At 57.3% G+C, this 26,811-nt stretch overlaps 2 protein-coding genes across 2 annotated transcripts in view; both read left to right on the top strand.

The window, feature by feature from the left end:
* FAM20C (FAM20C golgi associated secretory pathway kinase) overlaps window positions 1–1,776 on the top strand; it is a 38,604-nt gene extending 36,828 nt beyond the window's left edge. The window contains exons 9-10 of the mRNA XM_082360345.1: window positions 288–347; window positions 910–1,776. Coding sequence (XP_082216471.1) covers window positions 288–347; window positions 910–1,159 — 310 coding nt within the window. The 3' untranslated portion in view covers window positions 1,160–1,776. The remainder of the gene's footprint in view (window positions 1–287; window positions 348–909) is intronic.
* Window positions 1,777–9,916: 8,140 nt separating this feature from the next.
* On the top strand, window positions 9,917–13,398 carry FOXL3 (forkhead box L3). The gene is made up of 2 exons (XM_082358709.1): window positions 9,917–10,154; window positions 10,442–13,398. The coding sequence occupies exons 1-2, from the start codon at window positions 10,005–10,007 to the stop codon at window positions 10,850–10,852; spliced, it is 561 nt and encodes a 186-aa protein (XP_082214835.1). The 5' UTR covers window positions 9,917–10,004; the 3' UTR covers window positions 10,853–13,398.
* The last annotated feature ends 13,413 nt before the right edge of the window (window positions 13,399–26,811 follow it).

The raw sequence follows: 26,811 nt of genomic DNA, 5'->3' as shown, positions 1-26,811 counted from the left end.
TCGAGCCTTCTCCACTCAGCCTGCCCAGGACCTCTCACTTTTGAACTTCTGCTCAGTCCAGTGGCCAGAAGGTCAGGCTGCTTTCAGGCACCTGCCTCGTCCCAGGCCCTGCACCTGGGGCTGGACAGCAGGGGCCAGGCCGCACTGCCAGGCCCCCACGGACCTCACTGCCTGGCAGGGCCCACACGGGTACCGCCTGCTCTGATGCTTCTGTCCCCATGCTTGGGCTCTGCGCACGGTGTCCCCCTGCAAGCGGCCTCTCCACAGCTCTGCTCTTCTTCCCGCAGGTTTGGAAAATACTCCCACGATGAGCTTTCCATCCTGGTGCCTTTACAGCAGTGCTGCAGGTGCGGCTCTGCCCCTCCCCGAGGGCCCCACCCCTGGGCTGGCCCTGTCACTGCGCAGGAGGCCGGAGGCTGCCGCGGCCGCAGATCAGGCCAAGCCTTCCCATCCCCACCCTGGCAGTTCCCAGAGCTCCTCCCAGGACCCAGCTCCTTGTCACCCTAATAGCCCACCTTGCAGAGGAAGACACCAAAGCCCCGGGCTCCCACTCTGCCACCTTTCTCGGGGCTCCCAACCCAGCTCCTCCTTTAGCAGATGGGGAAACAGGCTGTGGGGCTAAACACCTGCTCGGCTCCGGGGCAGCTCCGTGTCGCCCGGCCCAGACAACGAGCAAGCCAAGCCGAGGCTGCCTCCCTCCCCCCAACCATCTGCCGGGAATAACGAGGGCCCGTTGGACACTGCTGGGCCCACACGGGCCCCTCTTGGAGGCAGGACCCTCACCGCGTGCTTCTGAGAGGCCGGGGCTGGAGTGGGCCAGGGGCCGAGCCGGCGCCCCTGCTCGGGGCAGCTGCAGCTGACGGCCAGGCTCCTCCTCCCAGTGCCGGCCTGACGTCGTTCTCCCTGCAGGATCAGGAGGTCCACGTACCTGCGGCTGCAGCTCCTGGCTAAGGAGGAGCACAAGCTGAGTCTGCTGATGGCCGAGTCCCTGCGCGGGGACCGCGTGGCCCCCGTCCTGTACCAGCCACACCTGGAGGCTCTGGACCGGCGGCTGCGCGTCGTGCTGCAGGCGGTCAGGGACTGCGTGGAGAAGGACGGCCTGCACAGCGTCGTGGAGGACGACCTAAGCCCCGAGCACAGAGCCTCTGCCAGGAGGTAGTGACCGCGAGCCGTGGCCAGGCCAGCTGCCGGGCACACGGGCCAACGCAGGAGCGGACGGGCTGCCCGGGGACGCGTGCCCCTCACTTTGCAGACCAGGGCGGGCCGGCGGGAGCACGCTGCCCCCGTGGACAGCGGCGGCCTGGCGGTGGGCCACCACCCTTTCGTATGGAAAGGAAGTCTTTATTTACTATTTTGTATTTATACCTGGTGTAAATGTACATAAATAGAGACATCTCTGCAGACCCCGACCACCCAGCAAATCCCACGGAGGGCCGCCCAGCAGGGCCAGGTGCTCCTGCGAAGGGCTCCCACTCTGGACCGAACGTACAGTAAAAACTCTCCTCGCTCCCCGGGGCTGAGAGTTGTCTGGGGCTGCAGGAGGCTCCTGAGGCTGTCACGGACTCACGTCGACCGATGAACACCACGTAGGCGTTGGGCGACGTGAAGGACCCATTTCCTGGCTGCCCAGGCTGTCTTCACAGCACCTTCTGACTTGCTTCGGAAGCCTGTGCACGTGTGTGACACGGTCACGTGGCCAGGCAGCTGGTTACTTTCACGGCATTTTCGTGGAATAGTTTGCAATGTGGTAAAAGTGCAATAAAGATTCAGCAAGTGTGTGCTGGGGCCTCGCTGGGGTCTGGGTCCCTCACTCCGTGGTGCTCAGCTGCCTGCCCACCCACCCTCCAAAAGAGTGAGTCCTCGAACCAGGTGTGGCCCAGTGTCCAGGCTGGAAGGAGGGGCCTGGGGTGGCGGGGACAGCCTGGCCCGCTCTTGGTGCAGCTGCTGCCAGGGAGCTGAGTGGAGATCCCTGAAGTCACACGTGGGCCCCAGAGTCTCTACAGGCCTGGCATCACGTGGGCACCGTGTTTACCCAGCAGGAGCCAGGACAGTGGTGGCTGCACTGGCCACGGGGACGGCGAGGGAGGGGCTGAGCCAAAGGTGGCCTGAGAGAGCCAGTCCCCCAACGCCCTGCTGGAGGGAGGGGACACTGGCCGCCTCCCAGCCCGAAGGCTGGGGCGTGTGGGCGGGGCCCAACCCTGGAGGGAGCCTGCCGGACGGCGAGGACTCACGTGAACCTCGGTTCATGGAGCAGAGAAATCACAGCCCCTGTGCCTTTTACTAGAGGTTCCCTCACCTGCCACCCCACAGATCTCCCCACGCGCACAGGAGGGGAGGCCATGTGGGGATGCGGGGAGGACACGGCCGCCTGCAAGCCGGGAGAGAGGCCTCACCAGAAACAACCCCAGAACAGAGAGAAGAGTCTGTGTTTCAGCTGTGCCGTCTGTGGTGTCCTGGTACGGCACCCAGGGCATGATCAGAAATACACATGTGGTCTTTGTCCCCCATTGCTGACACACAGCTTCTCAGACCGTCAGAATTCCCTGAGCTAAAGACAAAAGAAGAAGGGTGTGGGGGAAGCCAGTTATGGGGGTGACGAAGAAGAACAGAAATGAGGGTGTGGTGGTTACGTGGATTTAAATCTGTGCTTCTCCTGATCCAGAGTCACCCCTGTTCAGGTACAGAGAGAGAGACACTCACAGAGGGAGATTTCCTTAACCATGCGAACGTCCCTCCCAAAAGGGCAATTTCTGCGCCATTGTTTCTCAAAATAATCAGCTCAAAATAATCGTTACGCCAGAGAGGCACACGTTAGGTGACATCTGCTCCCCCTCAAAGGCCAAGCAGTGTCACAAAGGAGGTTCCGAGCTCTGCAGAGCTGCCCAAGGGGCCCAGAGCTGGACAGCAGTTAAAGCCATGGAGACAGGTCCGTTCAGCAGCATTGCAGCGGGGACAAACAAAGGCCTCGGTGCAGAACTGGCTCAATTCCCAATGCAGCCTGGAAGGTAGGGATTGACAGCCAAGGAGCAGGGGAGGTGGGGGATGGGAAATCACTGCATCAGGGGTTCTGGCTAAACCAGGATTCTCGATGATGGCGGGCCAGGGGTCTCTCGTCCAACTGAGTTAACAGGATTCTTGCTACAATTGGGTGATGCAAAGCCAGACACAGGAGTCGAGGCCTTGCTGGGAGGAGCTTCGGAGGAGGCTGACTGACACCTCTCGGGCAGCACAGGGTCTCGTCCCCTTAGCACACAGCAAGCAGTGCTCTCAGAGGCTCCAGAGCTGGGGCAGCGGCCGAGACGCCAGTGGGAAGCCGGGAGGTGAGGCTGGGAGAGACAGACATGCAGCAAACAGACTGTGCACACACACCTCGAGGCCCCAAGGACGCTGCCGGGGGGTGTGGGACCAGGAAGAAGTCAAGAAAAAGGAAAACGGGACGGGGGATGGGACCCCGGCATGATGATGAAAGTTACCAAACAGGGCTCGGAGTACAGTCCCCAGGAAAATGGGAACAGCAAGGACCCAGTCCTTCTGTGGGAAAAGGCTGTGGCCTCGTCAGGGTGAGGGCAGGCCTAGAACGGCAGCTGGGAGAACAGGTTACTTCCGGGAGACAGTCACACAAGGAAGGAAACACAGTCGAGGACGGTCTGGCTCGGCCATGTTGAGGTTCACAGACATGGCCCTGTCAGCAATCAGCACTGTTTCCCCAAAAGGAAAATGTGATGCAACTGAATTGGGAGGGGCTGGTCCTCTCTCAGGTAGGAAGTTGGTAGGTATTTTGTAAAACTTAAAAATGAAAAGCCTGTCATTTAGAAGCATGGAGGTAATGCACAAACGAGACAAAGAACAACACCCCCAGGGAGACTTACAGAAAGTGATTTCTCTGGGTCTTTGCTTCGAGAACAGGGGTGAGGTGGGCAGGGGTCTGCTCTTGTCCATGATCTGATCTGTAGTGTTATTTGACTTTTAAAACTGTGTTTATCTATTACTTTGATACGAATTCAAACAGCAGGTAAAGCTGCTGGATGGGAGGAGAGATAGGGGCAGGGCCTGAGCTGTGAGCCCGGCGAGACCAGCACGCCGCCAGCCCAGGGCCCTCCTCCTGCCTTGTCCCGTGTGCTGCTCACGACAGCCGTGCAGGTAAAATCTGAATTCCATTCTGCCCATTTTCACCATCTAGACCGAGGCCCAGACAGGTAAAGGGACTTTCCTGAATTAACGCGGGAGCATGTGGTGTTTGGGACCCAGACCTGCAGAGGGAGGGGCTGAGGTGGCGAGGGTGCTGGAGGAAGGCCGGAACAAGATGAAAGAAAAGGTTTTCGGTTAAATTCCTCTAGGTGAAAGTCTGCTTCCCCACAAGAGTTAGGCAGCCTGCTTGGCCCACAGTAGGACAGCACCTGCCACAGGGCTGAGGAGAAAGGGTTAAGAATTCAAACATAATTAAAAAAACCAGCTGGGGGGAAATCAAAACAAAAACCCTCCTTCAGTCGGCCTGGGGCCTGGTTGTGGAGAATCAAGAGGCAGGAGGCAACCCCTCTGAGGGCAGAGACCACTTCCTGAATTAAAACAAGTAAATGACTAAATAAATCAGTATATAGCTGCGGACGCGTGCAGGACCCCTGCCCCGTGGGCCCGAGGGACGGAGAGTGTCAGTGGGGCTCCAGGGGTGCAGGTGGTGGGCTCACCCTCACTGCCAGGCCCCACCCACAAGCCTGAGACGGATGAAGGGCAGGGAGGCCCGAGGAGGGGGCTGGCAGAGGGCCCTCATGGGCCCTGGCCCTCCCCGGTGCCTCCCACCTGGGAGCAAGTCAAATGTGCACATTCCTGGAGCCAGTCCCCCAAAGACCATGCCCAGAGGTGCAGGCTTCCCGGGAGGCCGGACGCAGTGGCCCCCAGGCCACCCTCCGGAGGTCCTGCTCAGCCCTCACGGGAAGCTCTCCCTCGAGTCAATGTCCCCCCCACCCAAAGGGACCATGACAGAAGCAGGTGAGCAGAGACGCCTCAGAAGCCTTGGCCTGGGGGACCAGAGGGGGCTTGAATGAACCTCACCTTCATCAGGAGAGCAGAGTTCCAAAGCCCCTGTGGGCGGGGTCCCCACCTGCACAGAGGGGTCTTTCTTACTCTTCTTGGAGCTGGCTTTCGGGAGCTGGGGTGTGGGCTGGCCCGGGCCTGGGACAGTGTCCATCCCGTCCCCAAGGGGAGGGGCAGCTCCTGGCCTCTCGGCTGTGATGGGATAAGCGGGGAGAGGACACCGGATGAGGGGCCTCGGGGCCGGCTGCAGTGCGGGGTCTGTGGGGTGCACACCAGGCCCAGGGCGGCCCCGCTAGGCTTCTGCGGCGGCTCCAGGCAGCCAGCCCTGCCCAAGGCCTGTGCCCTGTCCCGTCCCTGCTGCAGGTCGCGGCACCCCAGCTACACTCAGCTGGATGCATTCCTGTGGTCACTGCCGTCCTGGGGGCGCCTGGGAGGCCTGCGCTGGGGACACAGCCCATGTCCGGTCCCCTTGCACCATCTAGAGGAGAACCTGAGAAAAGCAAGACCAGCCTCCCCAGGGCAGAGATGACCAGAGTCTGGCCTCAGAAGTCCCCTAGGTCCTCAGGATCAGAATCCAACACCTCAGAAGCAGAGGGGGTATAAAGACCCTCAGCTGCCTGGCACATGGGTCCCTCAGCCAGCCAGACCATCAGCAAGCCCTACCAGCGGCTCCCCAGGCCCCCACCAGGCCAGCCTGTCCTTTCAGTGTCCAGGGGCTCAGGGTGGCCCCACCAGCCCCCCAGGCCAGGCCCGGAGCCCAGGTGAGGGGGCTGTCGACCTTGGTCCCCTGTTGTCCAGGACCTAGCACAGTGCCTGGGCCGAAAAATACCTATAGAGTCAGTGGGTCATTCTTCAGTGAGTGTTGAATACAAGTTCTGTACACTGATACATACTTCCAACACCAAAGAAGAAGAAGAATATGGAATTCATCTGGAGGGTTGAAGTGCTCTGGCCTTCCAGAAGCTTCTAGAAGCACCATCTCCATGGTGCCCCTGGGTCTTAGCACAGCCTTCCACCCTGGAGCTGTCTGCCCCCGCCCCACCCTTATTTCATTAATTCTTATTCCAAATGCTGCTCAAACGTCTCATCCTGGAAGGTTTCCTAGCCTTTAGCCTGGGTGACCTCAGTGCGTTCTCCCATGGACGCCCCCCCCCATCAGATCATGTGTTTCTGAGGTCATCTGGCCAGTGTCCACTTCCCACTAGACTGGGAGCCACGTGAGGACAAAAGGAGCACAGCTCCAGCACATACAGGCCAGCAGCTCTGCCTGGTTCAGCCCCCTCCGCCCTGGCCTGCTCTCCTGACACTGAAATGGTCAGCTTCCACAGGGGCACAGCCCTCCCGGCCCTGCATCCAGCCTGGCCCGGCCCATCGTTCCAGCCTTCCTGATCCTCTGCAGACCGCACGCAGTCCCCGCCGTTGGGGTCGAGGGTTCCCAATTCCCCGTGTGTGGTAGCAGCCCCCAAGCAGGCCCCCAGGGGTCCACACCTCCTGATATTCACGCCGGGTGAGCCCCCGCCGCCAGGTGCCCAAATTGTCTTTGAGGCCAATAGGATATGTGAGTGGTAGCAGGTCACGGCCAAAGCTGGGCTACAGGGCACCCCGGGCTCCTGCCCCTCTCTCTGGACCTATTGTGAAGGGGGAGAGCTGCCATGTGTGAGGATTTTTATTTTTTCACCTTTCTCTACTTTATAAACTGTCTGTAGCAAACACAGCTTTTAACTACGAAACACAAAAGCGTATGAGTAACTTCTAAGACGCTATAGCAATCACGTGAGTCCCGTCTTCCCCCCCACACCCTCCTCTTGTACCGTTTGTGACGTTTCTGCATTAGACATGCTGGGTGAGGGCTGCTGGGGTCCAGGACTGTTCCCAAAGACAGGCTGCAGCCCCCTCCGGCTGGTCTCCCACATCTTCGTATAGGCCTCCCGGTGGACAGGCGTGCAAGCTCCCGCAGGCCGCCTCCCAACCCCTGGAACTGCTGTCACGTCCTTTCCTGAAGGGCCTGGGTTCAAATCCTGCTCCACCCCACACGAGTGCTGTGATTTCGTGCGAGCCGTTTGCCCTCTCCGTCCCAGTAAAGGGGACTAAACAAAAGGCCTGACTCACAGGATTGTCCTGAGAAGTGAGTGAGCGTAAAAAGCATAAAGAATCTTAGAACACTGCTGGCCTGTGACTGCAGCTGGTGCTGCCAGTATTAGTGGTATTTGGAGGGAATTTTTGGCTTAAAGACCAGAGAAGCCTTCCTTCTCACTGCCGGGCCCCAAATTAATGTTATTTTCAGAAGTAAGTCAAGCACGTTTCAGAAGCCTAGGAAACCAAAACACGTTTGGGAGGTTTTCTAACCAGCCAGCCTTCATTTTCTATTCAATTAAACTAGTAAACAAATGGAGCTGTTTCCTCCACCGTCCCCTCTTTAATGCTTCAGAAGCTCCTCCCTGTCTCAGGACCTGCAGCACCTCTGGGACGGGGCAACAGCTGGCTGTCACCTTCCCTGGGCAGATTCTGTTTTGTTCCGGGAGGGAGCTGTGCGATTCCACCCCCCCAGGCCTGGCGCACAGGAGACCTTTCCAGACGGTCCCCTGCTCCCTCTCTTCCTCCCGTGCATCCGGTGAAGTCCCTGAGAGATCCGGTCCACGAGAGAGCAGGGCGTGCTTTCACCTGTCCTGTCAGGGCTCTGGGCTCTCCCGCCAGCACTCGCGTGGCTTCAGCAACTCACCATCCTGTCCGCCCGCCTGCTGCAGGCAAGTGGGCCTTCAGCCCCGCTCTCCTCTGATGGGCCTGTCCCCCGGGGCTTGAGTTGTTGCCCTGAAACCTTAGTTCTCTGACAGGTTCAAGAAGAGTCGTGATTGTGCAGATTTCTGGTTTTACTGCTGTGAGGGTAGGAGTCCTGCTATTTTCACTGTGCAGACCTGCCTCTGTCAGAGCTTCACCCAGGTCAGTTGTATCAGCCGCTGGTCCCTCTGCGCTGCTGGTGGTGCCCCTGATGTGGCTGGACCCCAGCTTGTCCAGTGCTTCCCTGTTGAAGGACATCTGGGCTGATTCCAGTTTGGGGAAAAGAGGAATAAAGCCACTATGAACACGTGTCACAAGTGCTTGTGTGAAGTTAAGTCTTCACTTGGAATAAACGCCCAAGAGTGCAGCTGCCGGGGCGCGTGGTAGTTGCAAGTTTAGTTTTTAAAGAAACAACCAAAATGTTTTCCCGAGGGCTGTACCGGTTTCTGTTCTCACGTTCCAGCATTTTAAATTATGACACCTGGTAGAGAGGAAGTTGTGGAGCCAATGAATGCATCTGAGCCCGAGTGCACCTCAGATCCCACCCGAACAGGAGCCAAAGCGGGAAGGGCGCTGGCATAGCTGCCCCGGGGGCCCCAGGACCTGGACGCGCCCCACCCCAGCAGGCCCACCACTCTTCTTCAGCAAGGTGGGCAGCAGCAGGCCCTCCTGGGCCAATGGGCTGGACTGAGCACAGGTCATTTCAGAGCTACAGGTGCAGCTTGGAAGGTAAAATCTTCTGGAAGACTATCCAGGTGTCCTGGCCTTGGGCAGACTCACAGACAAGGCTCATGGCCGGAATTCTGTGGATTATTCATGGAAATGCCTTTGGGTGGCACGTCCAACTTGAAACAAAGGGGACCCCTTAAGATCCCACCTCACTTCTTCTTCCTAAAGCGTCCTACCCCTGTCTTCTCTCCCACATGCCCCCACCCGTGGCCCAATCCCCCCGAGAAGGGACCAGTGAAACAGTGGCTTGGCTGAGAGGTGCAAGCTCTTCACCCCAGGCCACGGGAGCCGGATACAGAGCAGGTGGCCACCGGGCTCAGAGCCCCGCACCGGGCCCCTGGACGAGGGACAGTGAGAGACAGTGCATCGGGGACACAGGGCGCTGGAGGATGTGCTGGACCCTGTGTCTCTGGCCCGGCTCTGACCCAGTGTCCAGGCAGGACACACCCTGGACCACTGCTGCTCTGGGGCTGCAGGCCGGAGGTGCAGAGCCTGGTGGGGAGGGGGCGATAGCCCCCGCCCTCTCTGTGGCCTGGATCCTGGCAGCTCAGGAGCCCACTCTGGGGAGCCAGGAGCCAGGGAAGAACCTACATGTCTCAGGGTGGGTCCAGGCTTGGGGGACCCAGCGAGCTCTGCCCTGAAGCCTGGGGCCGGCGCGGGAAGCGCGAGGCGCATCAGGCCGGAGCGGTGGCGGTGGGCGCCCCGCCCGTCGGTCCACCCAGCGCACGGCTCCCTCCTCCTGCCGCCGGTCAGAGGCCCACCGCGAGCCCGCTCCGCTCCCCTCGGCCGCTCTACCGGTGACTGGGGCCTCCCCTGCTCCGGGATTGGATGCGAGAGGACGGGGTGGGGGCGGGCGGGGGAACCCCAGAAACCTGGGTTCCCAGCTCAGGAGGAGAGCAGCCGGCAGTTCAGACGCTGCTGCGCCGCGCCAGGGAGAACCTCCGCGCAGACCTGGAGCGCCGGCGGGCGGCGCGGAGGAGGCGGCGGCAGCGGCGGCCCCGCAGGCGCCTGGCGCACCACGATGTTTGACAGCTCGCAGTATCCCTACAATTGCTTCAATTACGACGCCGACGACTACCCCGCGGGCAGCTCGGACGAGGAGAAGCGGCTCACGCGGCCGGCATACAGGTGACCGCGGAGCCGGGGCGGGGCCGCAGGGGACAGCGGCCTTCCTCCGCGAGGGGGCCAAGACCCGCCTGGGATGAGGGAGGGGTCTCTTCTCGTCCGCACGTTTGGAGGTAGCCGAGAAGGTTCTCCACCCTCCCCGGGGAACCCCCAGGTGTGAGGGAGAGCTTCTGGGGTCTGCGCAGAGCGGCGCTGGGAGTTCTCGGCGCCCTGCGGGAAGTCAGAGCAGAGCGGGTCCGGCCGGGAAGGGCAGGCGGGGAGACTCCAGACGCGCTCCGGGGTCCCGCCTCCGGCGCCCGCCTGGCCTGAGCGCCCCTGTTTGCAGCTACATTGCGCTGATCGCCATGGCCATTCAGCAGAGCCCGACGGGCAAGGTGACCCTGTCGGGCATCTACGACTTCATCATGCGCAAGTTCCCCTATTACCGCGCCAACCAGCGCGCCTGGCAGAACTCCATCCGCCACAACCTGTCCCTCAACAGCTGCTTCGTCAAGGTGAGCCCCTTCCCCTTCCCCGCCCCCGAGTGGCCCCTGAGGGTCCCAGGCCAGCCCTGATTAGCGGGGGGAGCGGGGGTGTACTTCGCAGCGGCGGTGGCTGGAAAGTTCATTCCTAGCAAACTGGGCTGCCTCCGCCGGCTCACCAGGCGACGCCCCCAACCCCAGGCCGGGGCGCGTCGTTCCAGGGCTGCCCAGGGCTCACCCTAAGTGGCCCCGAGTGAGCGCGCGCGGCGGGCGGGTCGCACCTGGGAGCCAGCCGGGCGCTGAGCCCCTCGCTCGCACAGGTGCCGCGGACCCATGGACACGAGAAGGGCAAAGGCAACTACTGGACCTTCGCCGGCGGCTGCGAGTCGCTACTGGACCTTTTCGAGAACGGCAACTACCGGCGGCGGCGGCGGCGGCGCGGCCCCAAGCGCGAGGAGGCGAGGGGGACGCGCGCGGCAGACGCGGAAGCGCCCCGGGGTCCCCCTGAGCCGGCCACTGCGAGGGGGAACCCCGTCCCCCACCGCGAGGCCCCAACCCCAGCCAGCCCCGCCGCCCTGGGGAGGGAGGCACACAGGGACATCAAGTTCAGCATCGACTACATCCTCTCCGCCCCCGACCCCTTTCCCGGGCTCAGGTCGACCTACGCGCAGGCGGGCAGATACCCCCGGCTGCAGGCCCAGCAAATGAACCTTCACCTTTGGACGATGTGAGAGGGGCTGAGGCTGCTCCTCCTCCGGGGCTGGCAGCCGATCAGTCTGGGGTCTTCTGGGTGGTTCGGGCCCACCTCAAGTGGAGAAATGAGCTTCTGCCACATCCCACAGACTTCCACAGACTCAGGCTGAACGCCGAAACCAGCCTAGGTTGGAGGGAAAGACGGTGATCTGATGAAAGGCACTCATTTCCATTTTGTGGCTTTATCCCTTCAGATGAAACCCATCGGGTTCCCGTTTGACGACTTAAGGGTTTGCTCTAGACTCGCCGGGTGATCCTGCTTGAGGACTAAGAACGTGGGTTCAGGGTCACATTCACTTAGAGTCAAGGTAACGTTGGAGCGTTTGCTTCATAGACGGATGCGCACGAAGCTGCCGGTGAGCTAAGTGTCCAGTCAGTGAAGCTGGTGGGCATCTTCCTTTAGAGCTGAAAGCAATAATAATAAAGTGCAGACGGTCGAGTCAGCTATTAATCAATCCCGTGAATGTGGCCCAAGGTTTCTGACTGTGTCCCTGTTATGGGTAATGTGATTGGAAGTGACAAATGCATCTCGTGTTGTGGGCAGAATATTTGATGATTGTTTTAAAACTTCTGTGTACTTTTTATAAACGAAAGAAGGAAGGAAGGAAGGGTGGGAGGGGGAAGGGAGGGAGGTCCAAATTTGGGACAGCATGGGGGCAAAGCACACTTTTCTTGATTCTTCTGAGCAGGGAGTAAGCCCTATTCTGGCACAGTCCATCCAGCTGGTTTCCCGAGAAAGCAGACATTCCGAGGCAGACGGCTGGTAAATTCCCGCTGCACTGTGAGGTGTATGGTTAGGGAGTGCACAGTTACAAGCATTGGAGGTGGGTGCATCCATTTGAAATGTAAATGATTTAATTACTGTGTAAAGATGGGCATTTAAAAAACACAATTATGCACACTGAAACTATTTGACCAACCTTATCATTTTTCACCAGCCCTTTTTTGCAGAGTTAATTGCTTTCCCTGACTTAATTTGAACATTAGTATGGATTACACCTAATCTGATTCACTAGGTGACAATGATTGGCTAATTTTGTAAACGGCAAAAACACACCCAAGGAGGCCGGCTGTCTCGACTGGGAACTACAGTCTTGCTTTATCGGACTCGGAGGAACTGGGGCTGGGGGTAGATGAAGGCAGGCAGCAGCCTAGACAGGCTGAATCACGCAAAATACACGCTTACAGTCGGCTTCGCGTCTGATTCAGAAGGCTGGGCATTTCATTAAATCACAGTATTCCTTCCTTCACCCGCCCTGTAAATAGAAACCCCACGTGTTCCTTTCACTGGTTTGAGAAGAGGGGGGTAACTCATGTGAGGTGCCGAGCCCTGACTCCAGAAAGGGGCACTGGCGGTGATGTGCCCACTCGCTCCGCCAGCGTCCTCTCGGCCTGGCCAGGCCGCCAAAGGCAGCCTCTGTCAATAGGAGAGGACCAGGGTCTGTAACACGGAGATCACCGTGCCTTCGCAAACACCCACGCCAGCACTCTTTGCTGGGGAAGCAGCCAGTGTCTGTGGGCTCTCAGGGCTGGCCAGGCACGGTGCTGAGCCCCCAGTGCCAACTGTCCGCTGGCCAGCACCCCAGCCCTGTTCCCCTCATCCCATTTACAAGTCGGGGACCTGCAGCACAGCAGGCCCAGGTCCAGGACGCAGGCGTGTGACTCCGGGGTCAGGCTGCTAACATACGGCTTCTTCCGTGCCGTGGTCACATGCACGTGTGTGCATGCGTGTGCCTCGTGGGCATGTGTTATGTCTGTCTCCTTCCTCTTACTTATACCCCCTTGTCAGTTGTGCCAAAAGCATCATTTTAAATTATACCAGGTATAATTCAGGTGGTGACAGGATACAGGTGGTTCTATACACAAGTATACGGCATATAGAGTATCTGAAGATATATTTTTCTGCTACCAACTGAGCAAATAACGTTTCATTTTATCTTTCGAGTTCTCTTCCTGAGTTTCGTTCTGGTGATCAAGCCTCATTGAGATGGGAAGACGCTTTGCCCTGAGCAGACAATCTGGAGGCACCAGCCTTGGAGTGGGAGGAGGCCTCGGATAGGCCTCCCTGCACACGTTCCTGGGCAAAGGCAAAGGCCCTTGGCGGCCGCAGCCACGGGGCGGCACCGGGCCGCGAGATCTGTGTACTGTGAGGTGTAGCATTTGTTTTGCAAAGGATATCAATCATGTTTTTAGAAGCAAAGGGACATTTTCAATTTGCCAGCGTGTGACACCTTGCGACTTCAGAAAGCCTCCCAGCCCTCAGAGTGAATGGCATTTAATCCCCAACAACACAGCGGGGCGAGGGCTGGCCTGACCTATTCAAATGTCGCCTCCACCAGCCACACCTGCCCAACGCAATTATAATTAAACACTTTATGCCTCTCTTGCAAATCCGCTGATTGATCACCGATACGTACATCACCAGCACATTACCCCAAGCAGATGTCTGCCACACGCGTCATGGATCACCAGGTTTCCATTAGCAAAGTCGGGGGGCTGCGTGTGGGAGACGCGTGCGAGCTGCCGCTGTGTGGCATCCCGCCCACGGACCGCGGGTGTCCCTGTTCAGAGCAGCCGGCCGAGCGAGGGGCCTGCACCCAAGCTGGGTGCTGCAGGGCTGAGGGGAGGACAGGGTAATGACAACCGAGGGGGGGTGGATGCCCCCGCCGGCGGCCTCCCCTCATCCCCACAGGGGTGGCTCCCCTCTCCAGAGCCCTCGACTGCCAAGCCTCTATGTAAACACGAGTGGCCTTGTCCTGCCAGCTCCAGCAGCCCTGTGAGCAGCGACAGGCAGACACACAGCCCTATTTCACAGATGGGGAAACTGAGGTTCAGGGGGGCAGGTCCTGGGCCCCCCCTCCCCACTCCAAGTGCCCAGGATGCCTGGCTGAGAAGGAGGTAACACCCTCTGGCCAGGAGGTCAGAGGTAATCACACTCCGGGCCCCTCCACCCACTCACTGCGTCCACTAGCGTTCGACCCCTGAGCAAGTGCCAGGGACCCGAATCTGGGAATTCGAGGGTGTGGACCCCTGAGCAGACTAACCTTCCGCCCCCCCTAGTCAGGCGGGAGTCAGCACTGCCCTCGCCCCCCACCACGGGGGTCAGCCTGGTGTGAGGCCCACAGGCCTGACTTCAAGAGGAACCCAGGAAGGACAGTCTGTTACCTGGATTTGCTTCTGCGTTTGGCCAAATTAACAGTCCATAAACATTTGCAAAATTGCTTGTTTTCATCCTGTTAAAAATACCAAGTGCATCTTATGTAAATGGGCCTTGCTGTTCTGGAGAAACCGGTTCCCCAGAACCGAAGGCACAGCTTGTCAGGCTGCCGCTGAGGACAAATTAACTGTCCTCACGTGCGGCTGTGCAATTACGTTTCCCCAGCTTTAGGCGACTTCAGGCCCAGAGTCCAAACAAGACGTGAGTTCACTCAGCTGAAATTCACAGTATTAGATTTATAATAAACTGAGAGAGGTTGCGCGGCTGTGCCGTTTTCAAAAAGCGGAAATGGAGTGGGAACTTTGGAGCTCTCCGTCCTCCGACTTTGCTTGGCTCTGTGCGGGATGCGAGTGGGGAGGCGGGAGGATGGGTCCTCCCTTCCTGGGTTCCTGCCCGGCCCTCACCCTGTTGCCCATCAGGTGGTGGTTTTCCATCCACACTTCTCACCCAGGAGCCCGCTGTCCTCTGGGGCAGCTGATGTGTGCCCTCCGCCCCACCAAGCCCAGGGACCCACGATCCAAGAGACCACACTGTTTGTCCCTGAACTGGGGGCAAGAAGAGAGGGTTCAGACCAGCTGTCTCTTCAGACACCCACGAAAAGCACTGGGCTCCAGATGGTGAGGGGATCCGTATCCATTCCTGCCATTAATTGCTTCATACCTGCCTCCATCCCTTCAAATGCAGATGGGGAGCCACAGACCGCAAGTCCCAGGGCCTCTCGGTGTGGGAGACATGGCGGGCGCAGCAAAGCCCGAGGCTTGAGGGGCCAGGCTCCTGAGGGTGACACCGTCTGCCCCCCCCGCCCACTTACGGGCAACCTGGATGACAGAGCCTCATTCAGGTGACGGGGACAGGAGGGTCTGCTCCCCACAAGAAGCCTGGGGAGGCCACGCCACTGATTCTGCGGCAGTGGAGCCGGGACTCCATCCACACGCAGGGAGCCTGGCATTTCAGCCAGAGGAGGGACACAGGAGGAAGGCCTGGTGCATTTTGCGGGGAAGGGTCAGGGGCTCAGCACGTCGCCTCCCTCAGATACTGGTCCAGGCCAAGGGCACCGTCAGTGGGATCTCTGCGTCCACCGGGTGTGACGGGAAGTCCTGTCTGCCCTGGGCCCTGACCACTGGGAGCAGAGAGGGTTCCCCACCTGGGGTGCTCTGTGTGTGTCTGGACGCTGGGCGTGCACGGGCCATGTGTGTGTGTCTGCCAGGTGTGCTTCTGTGAGCCCTGGTGAGTGTGCACGCGTGGGTGTGAATGAGTGTGCATTGCGTGTGCGCATGGTTGAGCAGAGCATACACCTGCAAGTGTGTTCAGACGGGTGTGCACACGAGAGTGTGTGCACACGCCAGTGTACACGCGTGAGTGTGTGTCACATCAACATCTTTTCCGGTCCTTCTTGTGCCAAGAAACGTGTATGCAAAGCAAAGGTGGCTGGCAGCTCCCCAGGTCTTGCAGGAACAGCTTCTCTGTGGAGTGGCTGGTGGGGGTCCCACTGGGGTCTCCATGGTGAGCCCCGTTTCCCGGAGCCGCTCAGCGGGACGCGGTGAGACGTGCTCTCAGAGGAGGGGCAACCACAGCTGATGAACGTGATCAGAGCTGCTGGTTGTAAAGGTTGGTGCATAAATCAAAAGGAAATGTCAAACGCCTTCTAACACTGATTGAGGCATAACTTGGGGCAGGGCCAAGCACTGGGCCTTGCTCACGGAACCTCGGAAAAACCGTGTCCGCAACATCCCCAGACTGATGGCCCCTCACTCCAGACGCAAGTCTCTGCTGCCCCCCAGGTGGGAGTGTGTGCCCGGCGCTCAGGCCCCGGGTCTGCTGGTGCTGAGGACATCCAGGACGCGTCACAAACACGGGGTCAGGCCACGAGAACTTTCCAAATGGCCCGAGAGCACATGCATCCTGGGATCGTCCCCGAGGAGCCTGACAGAAAGCTCAGCAGACGCCTTCCTCCCCCAGACTTCCCCATGCAGCCTGTTTCCTGCCCTGCTCCGTCGAGGCCCCAGTGCCTTCTGTCTGCCTGTGGCTGCCAGCCTCATGCAGGACACTCCAAATGGGGCCAGGGCCCTCCCCAGGGCCTCCAGGCAGCCTCGGACAGCCAGGATCTGGCGCAGGGCCTGAGCCGTGGCAGGATGTCGGGGCTCTGGGCCTCACGTCTGCAAAGGGCTGCAGGTACACTTTCTATATTAGCTCCAAATGAGATGACGCTTTGCAGTCGGTATTAAACATTGTTAAACGTAAGCATTAAAACTACTCTTAAAACTCACAGCCCTGTTTGGCCACTTACTCCATTTTAAAAAAATAATTCTTCAGTTTTTAGCATTTCTACAACTGCAGTAAGTAAAAGAGGCCCCTTCCCCTCTCTCTGCCTCAAGAGACCATGACCATGTCCTGCTCCCCCACCCAGAGCCGGGAGTTGCCAGCTTTCCGAGCCGAGTGTGCCTGGCGGCCCAGCTCTCTGCTCCCTGTAAAGGGCCAAACGTCAGGCCCTCCCCTTGGGCACCTTCGCTCTCAGCCTTGCTAACTCACGTTCGTGCCCAGGCTGCCTCATCCAGGAACCCTTCCCCACTGCCCTTCCGGTAACCCCACATTATAAACGTCTTATATTACAGTTTGGTCTGGAAGCTCACAGTATTATACTTTACACTTAGTTATACGCTCCATCTTGAATTAAGCTTTGGGTATGGCATCAGGAATGTGTTAAAGTTTATTTTCCCGATAGGGTCATTTCAGCACCATTAATTCCCTCTCCCTGTGGGATTATTTTGATGTCTCTGTTGGAAATCAGTTGTCCGTGTATGGGTCTATTTCCAAACTCTCGTTCTGTTCCATTGATCTGCTCGTCTATTCGGCACAAATACCACACTGTATCTATGGCTATAGCTTTAAAATACATATGGAAAGTGCGGAGTGTTTGTCTCACAACTTTGCTTTTCTTTTTCAAAGTTGGTTGGGCTATTCTAGAGCCTTTGAAATGCCAAATAAATTTTAGAATCAGTTTGTGAATTGCTATGAGAAACCTGCTGGGATGGATTAGTATAGTATTGAAGCCATAGATCAATTGCGGGAAAACTGACATCTTAAGTAGTTCATATTTTTGATACTACGATGAATTGTATTTTAAAATTTTAAAGGTCTGATTGCTTGTTGGTAGTCTACAGAAATACAATTAATTTTTGTATATTGATCGTGAATTCCAAAACCTTGCTAAGCTCACTTATTAGCTTTTTGTAGTTTCCATCAGATTTTCTACGTAGATGACCATGTCTTCAGTGAATAAATTATGAGTTTTATCTCGTAACTTCCAATCTGGATGCACTTTATTTTCTTGCCTTTTTGTACTGGGTAGAATCTCCAGTGCAATGTTGAATGGAAGTGGCAAGAGTGGGTATCCTTGCCTTGTTCTGATCCTGAGGGGAAAGAATTCCATCTTCCATTGTGATGTGTGAACCCAGCTGTAAATTTATTTACATTTATTTTGTAAATAAATGTTGTTTATCAGGTTGAGGAAGTTCGGTTTTTTCCCTAGTTTGCTGAGAGGTCTTACTGGAAATGGATATTGGATTTCGTCCAATTTATGTTGTTAATACGGTTGATTGCATTGATTGCAAATGTTAAATCATCCCTACATTCCTGGGATAAACTCCACTGGTCATTATATATTTTTCTTTTTATATATATTGGATTCAATTTGATTTTTTTGTTTAGACTTTTAATCTCTATGTTTATAAGAGAGATTGGGCTGCAGTTTTCCTCTAAGGACATGGTCTGGCTTTGGTTTCAAGGTAATGCTGATCTGATCTTGTAGGATGAGTTTGAAAATATTCCCACCTTCTCAATTTCATGGAGAATTGGTGTAGAATTTAAATTTTCGTAGAATTCACCAGTGAAGCCACATGAGTTTTCTGTGCGGGAAGGGTCTGAACTACTAATTTGATTTATTTAACAAATATAGGGCTATTCAGGTTATCTATTCTTTAATAAGCTGTGGTGGTTTCCGATTTTTTAAGGAATTTGTCCATTTCATATATGTTGTCTAATTTATAAAAATGGTTCCTAATATTCCCTTTTGTATTCTCTTACTAGTCATAGACTCTGCAATGATGTCGCCTCTCTCATTCCTGACATTGTCCTTTTTTCCTGATCAGTCTACCTAGAGGTAGCAGAGAAGCGCCAACGCCCCCAGCTGAGCCTGGACTCCAGGTGTGACTTCTCACCTGGAGGCACATCCTTCAGCTCTCAGCATCGAGGAGAAGCCCAGAGAAAGCCCAGTAACTTCCCGCATACAACTAATTACAGCCAAGGACTATTTGCCAAAACAGATCCACCAGCTGAGAAAACCCTGAATCCCGCGTCCAGACCCATCACTTCTAAAGCAGCGTCTCAGGCGTCCTACCCAGTGACCAACCCACGGTGGCCGGTCTCAGCCGGGGCTGCTGCCAGGAAGGGCGGGAGGTGCCCTGAGCAGCTCACAGACTAGTGAGCTAGGGGCATGGGGGCCAGCTGGATGTAACCCGACCCCCCACCACCCTGGGGGTCTCTATATGACACCTCTTTTTATTGTAAACTATAACATATTTGCTTAAAATACTTTGATGTAAAGTAAAAAGTGGGCCTATTGCTCACTCTCCCTTTGTATCCATCAGCTCCTGCCCTGATAATGCTGAGAAACAGCCATCCCGACACTCAGTCGCTCGAGCCGTCGGCACAGAGCGGAGCTGGGCACGCCAGCGGCTATGCTCCAGCTGAACTGCGCTCGTGTCGCCCCAGCCCCGGGCAGGCTGGGCTCAGGCTGCCATCTGCATTTTTTCTGGGGTTCAGACCGCCTGGAGGAAGCTCGTTCTGTGATGTGATGGCAGCAGAGGTGCGAGAGGGCAGCCCAGCTGCAAGTCCTCTGCAGGCACCAGGTCCGCAGACATCCTGTGTCCAAAGCAAGTCACGTGGCCACACCCCAAGTCCAGGGCCAGGAAGGACCCCTCCCACAGAAGAAGTGGGTGGGTGTTTCTGGATAATTTATCCACCTCACCCACTTCCCCACAATCCCAAACCCCAAAGGCAGCCGCCCCGAACACTTTATGTGCCACACCACACACCCCTTTCTCTGCAGACACAGACCCGTAATTCTACCCCGTGTTTGCTGCACAAAGCAGGTCCTGCTCTGCGCACCCCAGGGAGCCATCGTCAATACCTGCCGGGCTCCGCGAGATCGTGGCAGAGTCAGACACGCAGCCTTCGACCTCGCATTCGCCTGTTTGTTTGTGTGGCCTGGCGTCCTCCAAAGAGAATCTGAGAACTTTGTGATGGCAGGACCCTCCATACTGAGGTCTTACCGTGTCCCAGTCCTGTTACTTGCCTGATCTCAGGGGAGCCTCACCCCAGCCTGGGCGTCAATCCCCTGCTCCCTGCCCCAGGTGAGGGCTCGAGGTCACGGGGCGGGTGAGAGGCTGAGCGGGGGCAGCGCCAGCTGTGCAGCTGCAGGGGCCTTGTCCCCACCCTCTCCCGCAGTGTGTTACGTGCCGGGGGGCTGAGGCCCTCCCTGATTCCAGGACATCTGAGGAGGGAGAGGAGTAGCTGTGAGCAGGGAAGCTCTGCGGGGAGAAGGCTGAGGCCTCAGAGGCCCCAGTTACAAAGGTCGGGGGAACCCAGCCAGCAGCTCACGTCACAGGTCCTGAGGGAGGGGACGATGGTGGGGCAGGGCTGGGGGCCGGGGCCCGTGCTAAGGGTGCAGGAGTCAAAAGGGAAGGAGTGGGGGCTGTCAGCCACTGGCTCCTCCTCGTCCCCCTCACCTGGCCCTAAGGTACCACCAGCTGCCACACTGCGACCCAGACCACTCTTCTCTGCTGGAGACCACCGTGTGCCAAGCACCCCGTAATTTTATGCAAGCCCAGCTAATTTCAACCAGGAGGTAGAGGCAGTGGGATTTAAAATCTGATCTAGGATTCAACGATAAAAAGACAAATAATTCAATTCAAAAACAGGCCAAGGATCTGGACAGACATTTCTCCCAAGGAGATGTACAAATGGCCAAGAAGCTCGTGAAAAGATGCTCAGCTCCTAGGAATATACCCAAAGTATGGAAAACAGGGACTCAAACAGATACCTGTACACAAACGTTCATGGCAGCTTGACTCACATGAGCCAAAAAGTGGAAATCACCCACAGGTCCACCAGTGGGTGAACTGGATGAACAAAATGTGCTCTATCCATACAGTGAATATTATTCAGCCATGAAAAGTGATGTTACAACGTGAGTGAGCCTGGAACACATGCCAAGTGAAAGAAGCTGTCACAACAGGCTGTGTGTTGTGCGATTCCAGAACCGGCAGGTCCATGGACGCAGAGAGCGAATCGGTGGTTGCCATGGAAGGAGGGAGTGGGGATGTGGGGGCCACGGCTGGGGATGTGGCGTTTCTTTACGAGGTGATGAAAATGTTCTGGAATTAGATAGTGGTGATGGTTGTCCAACACTGTGAATGCGCTAAAAACCACTGAACTGTACCCTTTAAAACAGCGAATTTTGTGTTATGTGGATTATATCTTAATTTTAGGATTGCACACACACAACCTAAGATGGGTGAGAGTCCTGCTCAGCGCCCCTGGTCACAGACACCGCACGTGTGTTGCTGTCTGAGCGTTGGCTTCCTTGCGCCCGAGATTGGGGCCATAGTCCTGACTCACAGGGTTGTCGTGCCAACCGAGAGCGATAAGGCACGGAACGCCCGGTTATTGCACCAAATGGATGAGATAATGCACGAGATGTGACACGAGGCTCACAAAGTGGGGCCATGCACAGTACGTCACCTGGCCCTGTGCCCGTCACACCTGTGGGTGATCGGGCCTGACACCTGGGAGGTGGCCTTGACCCTTCCTGCCTCCGCCCACAGCAGCACCTTCAGCCTTTGAGCGAACGCGGCTCCTTTGTACAGCCTTCTCCCCACGCCCCTCATCTCGCCCCACCTCGCTTACCTGAGGCAGCAAGTGCCCTACCTGCTGCCGGCCCACTCCAGCCATCCTCCAACCTACAGCCAGAGTGGGCCCGCTGGAAACACGCCAGGCCCACCCCTTTCCCTGCCGCCCCCCTTGCCCCAGCCAGGCTCTCCTGCACCCAGAACAAAGCTCAGCTCCAGACCTCACCCCCACCAGGCAAGGGCTGCTCCGCTCATCCCCCGCCCCCTCCGCCGCCCACTGGGCTCCAGCCACGCGGCCTCCTGGCTGCTCCTGCCCAGGGCTTTCGGAGAACTGTCCCCAGGCCTGGAATGATCCCCAGTCCTCGTCCTCACTCAGTCTCCACTCAATGCCGCGGCCAGTCCAGTGGCCTTCCTGCCCGCGACCCAGCGCTGTCTTCTCCCTTCGCTTGGTTTTTAACGGCACTCCCAGCATGCTTTATGATGTTGCGTTGTATTCACGATATTACCATATTTTGGAGTTCACCCGTATCCCCCACTAGAATACACGCTCCGCCCACAGACCAGCCCTTCCCCCGCGGCTGTCCCCAGACGCCAGGACAGCGACGGGCCGTAGCAGCAGCCCGTGGGAAGCGCTACGGTGGCCTCCCGAGCCCGTTTCCCCAGCTGTAAAACGCGGGGAGCGGGTGGTGGTGCAAAGCCCGCCTCAGCTCTCCAGGTGCAGCGCAGGTGGCTCCACACCGCAGGTAGCGATGCCCTTGGCAAGAACCCCTCCGGGCACGGAAGCTGAGCCAGCCTGGCCTTTGTGGAGCGGGCAGCTTCCCCTTCACCCCCACCCTCTCCCCACCTGCGATCCTGCGAATCGGCCTCAGGGTGCCTGAATACTCGACATCCGCGTCTCTCACAGGCGAGGCCCAGAGGGTGCACGCCCGCGCCTTGCCACCAGGTGGCAGCAGAGAGCCAGGGATGGGCCGGTCCACAGAGCAGGCAGCCTGGGGTGAGGGTGTCGGGTGCGGAGGGTGGCGATCTGGGCCCCGCCCTCCCCAGATCCAGGCCCCGCCCCGTGGCCCAGGCCACGCCCCCAACTGAAAGGTGCCCAGGTTTGGGGTCCACGGTCTTCCAGGACCACCTCCTGAAAAGAAATTGGTGCGGTGGATGATGGAGCCTGGGCGCGGGAGGCAGGGTGGGGGCAGGTGGGCTCTACCAGTCAAGCGGGCTTATCAACGGCCAGGCCTTTCTAAACACCTGACACTCTTGTTCTCCTGACATCTTTATGGAGAGACCCCGTTTACACCAGCACTTAGAGAAACGTCTCACCGGGACACCTGGGGCACAAGCAGAGAAACCGAGGGGCGGGTGGGCTGTGATCCAGGCCCACATGGGCTCTCCCCCTGAGCCAAGCTCCTCCCCCGTCCCTCCCAGCCCCCCTCACTGTGATCTGATGGGGGTCCTATAGGACAGCTGCCCATGAGATGCACAGGAGACCGACCCTGAGAAGCGGGCATGGATTCAGATCCAGGTGTCCAGCTCCTGTTTGCCCTCATGTCCCCCTGCCCCCAGCTGTCCCCAAATACCTTTTCAGGGTCTCTGAGTGAACTTGAAGCCCAGTTATTCCCATCCTGTCTGGGGAGGGGTCTTGCTCAGACCTCAGGCCAGGGCTCTTAGCCGGCGCGAGGAGGGGCCCCTGCACTGCTGCCTTGAGGGAGACCTTGGAAGGTGGTCCCCAGGTGCCCCTTTGAGGGAGCCATGGAGTTTGGAAATCAGACTGACTCTAACCAGTCCCCCTAGTTTTTTGTCCTAAGCAAGCACAGATGCCCTCTGGAATAGAAGGCAGAATTTCCATGAAATCCTATTTAACAAAACAGGAATGTTGGAGAAATTTTGAACATGGGTGGGGCTGTTTGGGGGTGCGCCCCCAGATCCTGGTCAGGGGCACACTTTTAGTGTCCTCTGGTTTTAAAGGTGTGCCCATAAATGTTAAAGAAAGTCCATGGAAAGCCGCCATCAGCCACTAACACTGTAGTAAGAGTGAACCAACCAGGAGTCTGCAGGACACCAGCAGCTGCAGGGCACGGGTGCAGGGCTGTCCCAGCAGTGATGCACCAGCACCAGAGCTGAGGGGAGGGCCCTGGGTGGGGGCACTGTCAGGAAGGCAGAGATAACCCAGGCAGGACCCATTTCCGTCTTTCAGGAAGGCTCCCGTGTGGGCCAGGCCACTGGTTTGCTCCCATTGCCTCGAAAGCGAAGGCCCTGGAAGCCAAGCTGGTCCGCTGCCTGGCCCAGGGCCTCTCTCCCAGCCCTCTGTCCTCCATGTGGAAGCCTCAGTCTGGTCTTCAGCCCTCCTCCCTGGGAGAAGCTGCCTGCCTGTACCGAGTGGCAGGTTGGGAAGAGTCTGGCAGATCTGGGTTCGAATCCTGAGTGCAATTTAGTGGCTGTGTGATCTCGAAAACCGCCCATTCCACGGCTGGGTCTCCACGTCTGCAAAATGGGAATGGCAGATACGCCCACCCTGCCAAGCGACTGTGAGGACAGGACATGTAGAGAGGAGGCACCCGAGCTGGCTGGGCGTCCGGTTAGTAGTAGGAATGCCAGCTCCCCCGCCCACCCAGCCCTCCTCCTGTGCCCCCCACCTCCTCCCGCACACACCAAGCCCGGCCTCTGGGGCCTCGTGGCTCAGCTCTGGCAGGAGCCCCTCCTCCCCAGGTGAGCTCGGGACACTGGCCTGCATGGGCCTCCCTCCCTCCCCCAAGGCACTTCTAGCTCTCAGGTTTCTTGGAAATAAAACCTAAATGCCGGGACTTCCCCTGGTGGTCCAGTGGTAAAGAATCTGCCTTACAATGCAGGGGACATGGGTTTGATCCCTGGTCAGGGGACTAAGATCCCACATGGCACGGGGCAAATAAGCCTACGCACTGCAACTACTGAGCCTGCGCGCCTCAACTAGAGAGCCTGCGTGCCGCAAAGTACAGAGCCCACGTGCCCTTGAGCCAGCGCACCACAACTAGAGAAGAGAAAACCCGCACGCCACAACTAGAGAGTAGCCCGTGCACCGCAACGAAAGATCACGCAGGCCTCAATGAATCCCGCGTGCCGCAACTAAGACCAAACACAGCCAAAAATAAATAAAATAAATAAATAATAAATAAATCTTTAAAAAAATTCAAAAAACCCAAATGCCTTGCCCTAGCATGCAGGCTCCCCTCGTCTGGCCCTGCGATGGTGTAGATCCAGCTCCACCTGCGCTGTCTTGAGCATTCGAGGTTGCCCACCCAGCATCCATCCTCCCTCCCCATCCCCAGTGCCCACAGCCCCCTAGCTTGGGACCAAGCTGCCCACACCCCCTCTTCCGAGGGAGGCCATAGTTCATTTGTATCCATCACACGTTCCTGCCACGTGTACCTGTTGAAGGATGGACATGTAACCTAAGGGGTCCACTCAGGTTGATTCCCTGTGTGGACCGCTGCCACAGACACATTTTCTCTCCTTCTGGGCAGGGTGGTGTTTGGATGTGAAATCTGGAACTGGAGCAGCTATTTTGTGCTCATGAGGTAGAACTGGATTTGGAATGAGGCTGACTATGCAGAAGACAGAGATGGAAAGAAATTGGGGCCCTGACAGCATTGTTGAGCCATTGGATCAAACCAGCCCTGAAAGCTGACCTGCTCAGGGACCTCTAGTACCGTGAGCCAGTCGACCCTCTTAGTTAAGGCAGTCCCAGCTGACTTTTCTGTTACTTGAGGCCCAATGCATCCTAACTGACGTACTTCCCCTTAGCTGCAGCTGCAGCTGGTTTCCGTCATTGTACTTGCTCTCCTAGGTGCTCCAGGCATTGGGAGACTATCTGTCTGGTGTGCTTTGTACCACCAGTCTGGCCAGCCCTCTGCTCTGCCCACAAGCTAGCAGGCACATATGGCCAAGCCTCCAAAGGCCCCTGGAAGTGACCACTGCCCACAACCAAGCTTGCTCCAGGCGCAGTTCAGACAGAGGCTCGCGCTTGTTCCTGTGTGAGACCGGGGCAGGTAGGAACTGCCGTCACAGCCCCAGGACCCAGCACCCAATCTAGCTGCCTGGCTGTCTCATCACAGCCTCTTTGTAAAGGACGGAGCAGAATGGCGCAGATGGCAGGAGCACAAGGGTATCCCCTGGCTTTAGAGCCTCTGGAATTTTCTCTATTTTATCTTCTCCTTTTCAATCCTCTAGACTATACAGGCTAAAACCTCCACCTCTTGGTGGGAGGCAAAGACGTATCTGGGCTGGAGATTGATGGAGCAGACAGAGGCCCTAATGGATCTCTAATCCCATGTTGTTAGTTCACAGGAGCCCCAGGTTTTCCTTCCACAGCCGTCTTGTCACCAGCCCAGGAGTGCTGGGCAGGCCGGCTGCGCCCTGTGTTTTTTTAAAATACCCTGAAATGCACTTCATGATTCTGGAAGCTTTGGTTGGTCTGCAGTCACAAGTGGTGCTTGTTAAAAATCCGTGCAGCCTCCCACATCAAACAAAATTAATCAGTAACAAGCGAGATTCTATTAAGTCATTTCCCAACACGGTAACTCAGGGGCAGCCCTATCTGATTGGCCAGCCTGGGCAGCCTCCGGAATTCTCCACGTTTATCTGTGTGAGGTGAGCTGGACACGAGGTGTTTGTCTGTGGTTGAGTCATGTGCGGGTCTCGTTCTGTTGGACATATCCCCGTTGACCCGGCAGGTGTGTTGTGGGCCCCAGACCCCTCCCCAAGCAGCGGCTCCTTTGTACCGTCCTCTTCTCGCTTCGATGTCGCCTTCCTGAAGGTGACATCTCTTGGCCCAGCAGGCCTAACCTCCCCCATATCTGTGGCTGCACAGGTGAGATGGTTTCTGTACAGTTATTCACTGCACCGTTATTTATAATGACCAAAAGCCCATTAATAGGGAATTGCTAAATAAATCATAATAGGCCCATAAAATGAAATACAATTTTTAAAAAGAATGAAGAGTCTGGGTTTGGCTTTAATCAACCAGGTCGGAGAAAGTGTCTGCCAGAAGCTGTCAGAGCTGCCTTCGCAGCCAGGACAAGTGTGGCAGAAAAGGGGGGCGTGGGGTCCCGTCTGAGCAGAGCTCTCCCCTGGGGTGGCTCCATCCGGAGTCCAGGGCCCCCCTAAAGCCAGGCCCTCACCGCAGGACCTCCGGGAGACTCGCTCTGGGCGGGAGTGTCGGCCTGTGGTGTTGGGGGTGCAGACTGGAGAAGGCGCCCCGGTGCACACCCACTGGGCCCCAAGACATCTCCCCAACCTGGATTCATTGGTCCAGGAGACGACGTGGTCTCCAGGATGTCAGGACGCACCTGGGACAGAACCCCCATCCAGCTCACACCGGCCCGGTCTCTCGCCCACCAGCTCCATCCTCCTCCGCAGGCAAGGCCGGGCCTCCGCTGTCAGCCTTCACCTTCAGAAAACGCCCGGGGTTGGACCACCACTCCCCGCCGGCCGCTCTACGGGACCTTCTCCTCCCTCTGCGTTAGGACAATGGCCTCTGACGCCCCTCGGCCTCGGCCTCCCCCAGAGATGCAGCTAAAGCAGGAGACACAGGCATAGCTGCCCAAGACACTGGCAGGGTCCCATATGGCAGCCCCCACCCAACTTTTCCTTAAATAAACCTTTTATTTTGGCATATTTTTAGATTTACAGAAAAATTGTGAAGACGGTACAGAGTTCCTGAACACCTGGCAGTCTCCCTGTTACTAACATCCCACGAGTGTCTCTGCACAAATAACGAACTGATGCTGACATGCTGTCATTGACGGGCCCACACTTGTTGGATTTCATTCATTTTCCTGCTGGG

The sequence above is a fragment of the Balaenoptera borealis genome (genome assembly GCF_965194805.1).
Source record: "Balaenoptera borealis genome assembly, chromosome: 16".
Taxonomy (NCBI): Eukaryota; Metazoa; Chordata; class Mammalia; order Artiodactyla; family Balaenopteridae; genus Balaenoptera; species Balaenoptera borealis.
The sequence above is the reverse complement of the archived record's forward strand: the minus strand, read 5'-3'. Positions and strand labels throughout refer to the sequence as shown.

What these genes read in the sequence shown, in the direction of transcription:
- FOXL3 (XM_082358709.1), top strand. Translation starts at nt 10,005, where the DNA reads ATGGCCATTCAGCAGAGCCCGACGGGCAAGGTGACCCTGTCGGGCATC. An exon ending in TCAACAGCTGCTTCGTCAAG is followed by an intron (nt 10,155 to 10,441) that starts GTGAGCCCCTTC and finishes TCGCTCGCACAG; the next exon opens with GTGCCGCGGACCCATGGACA.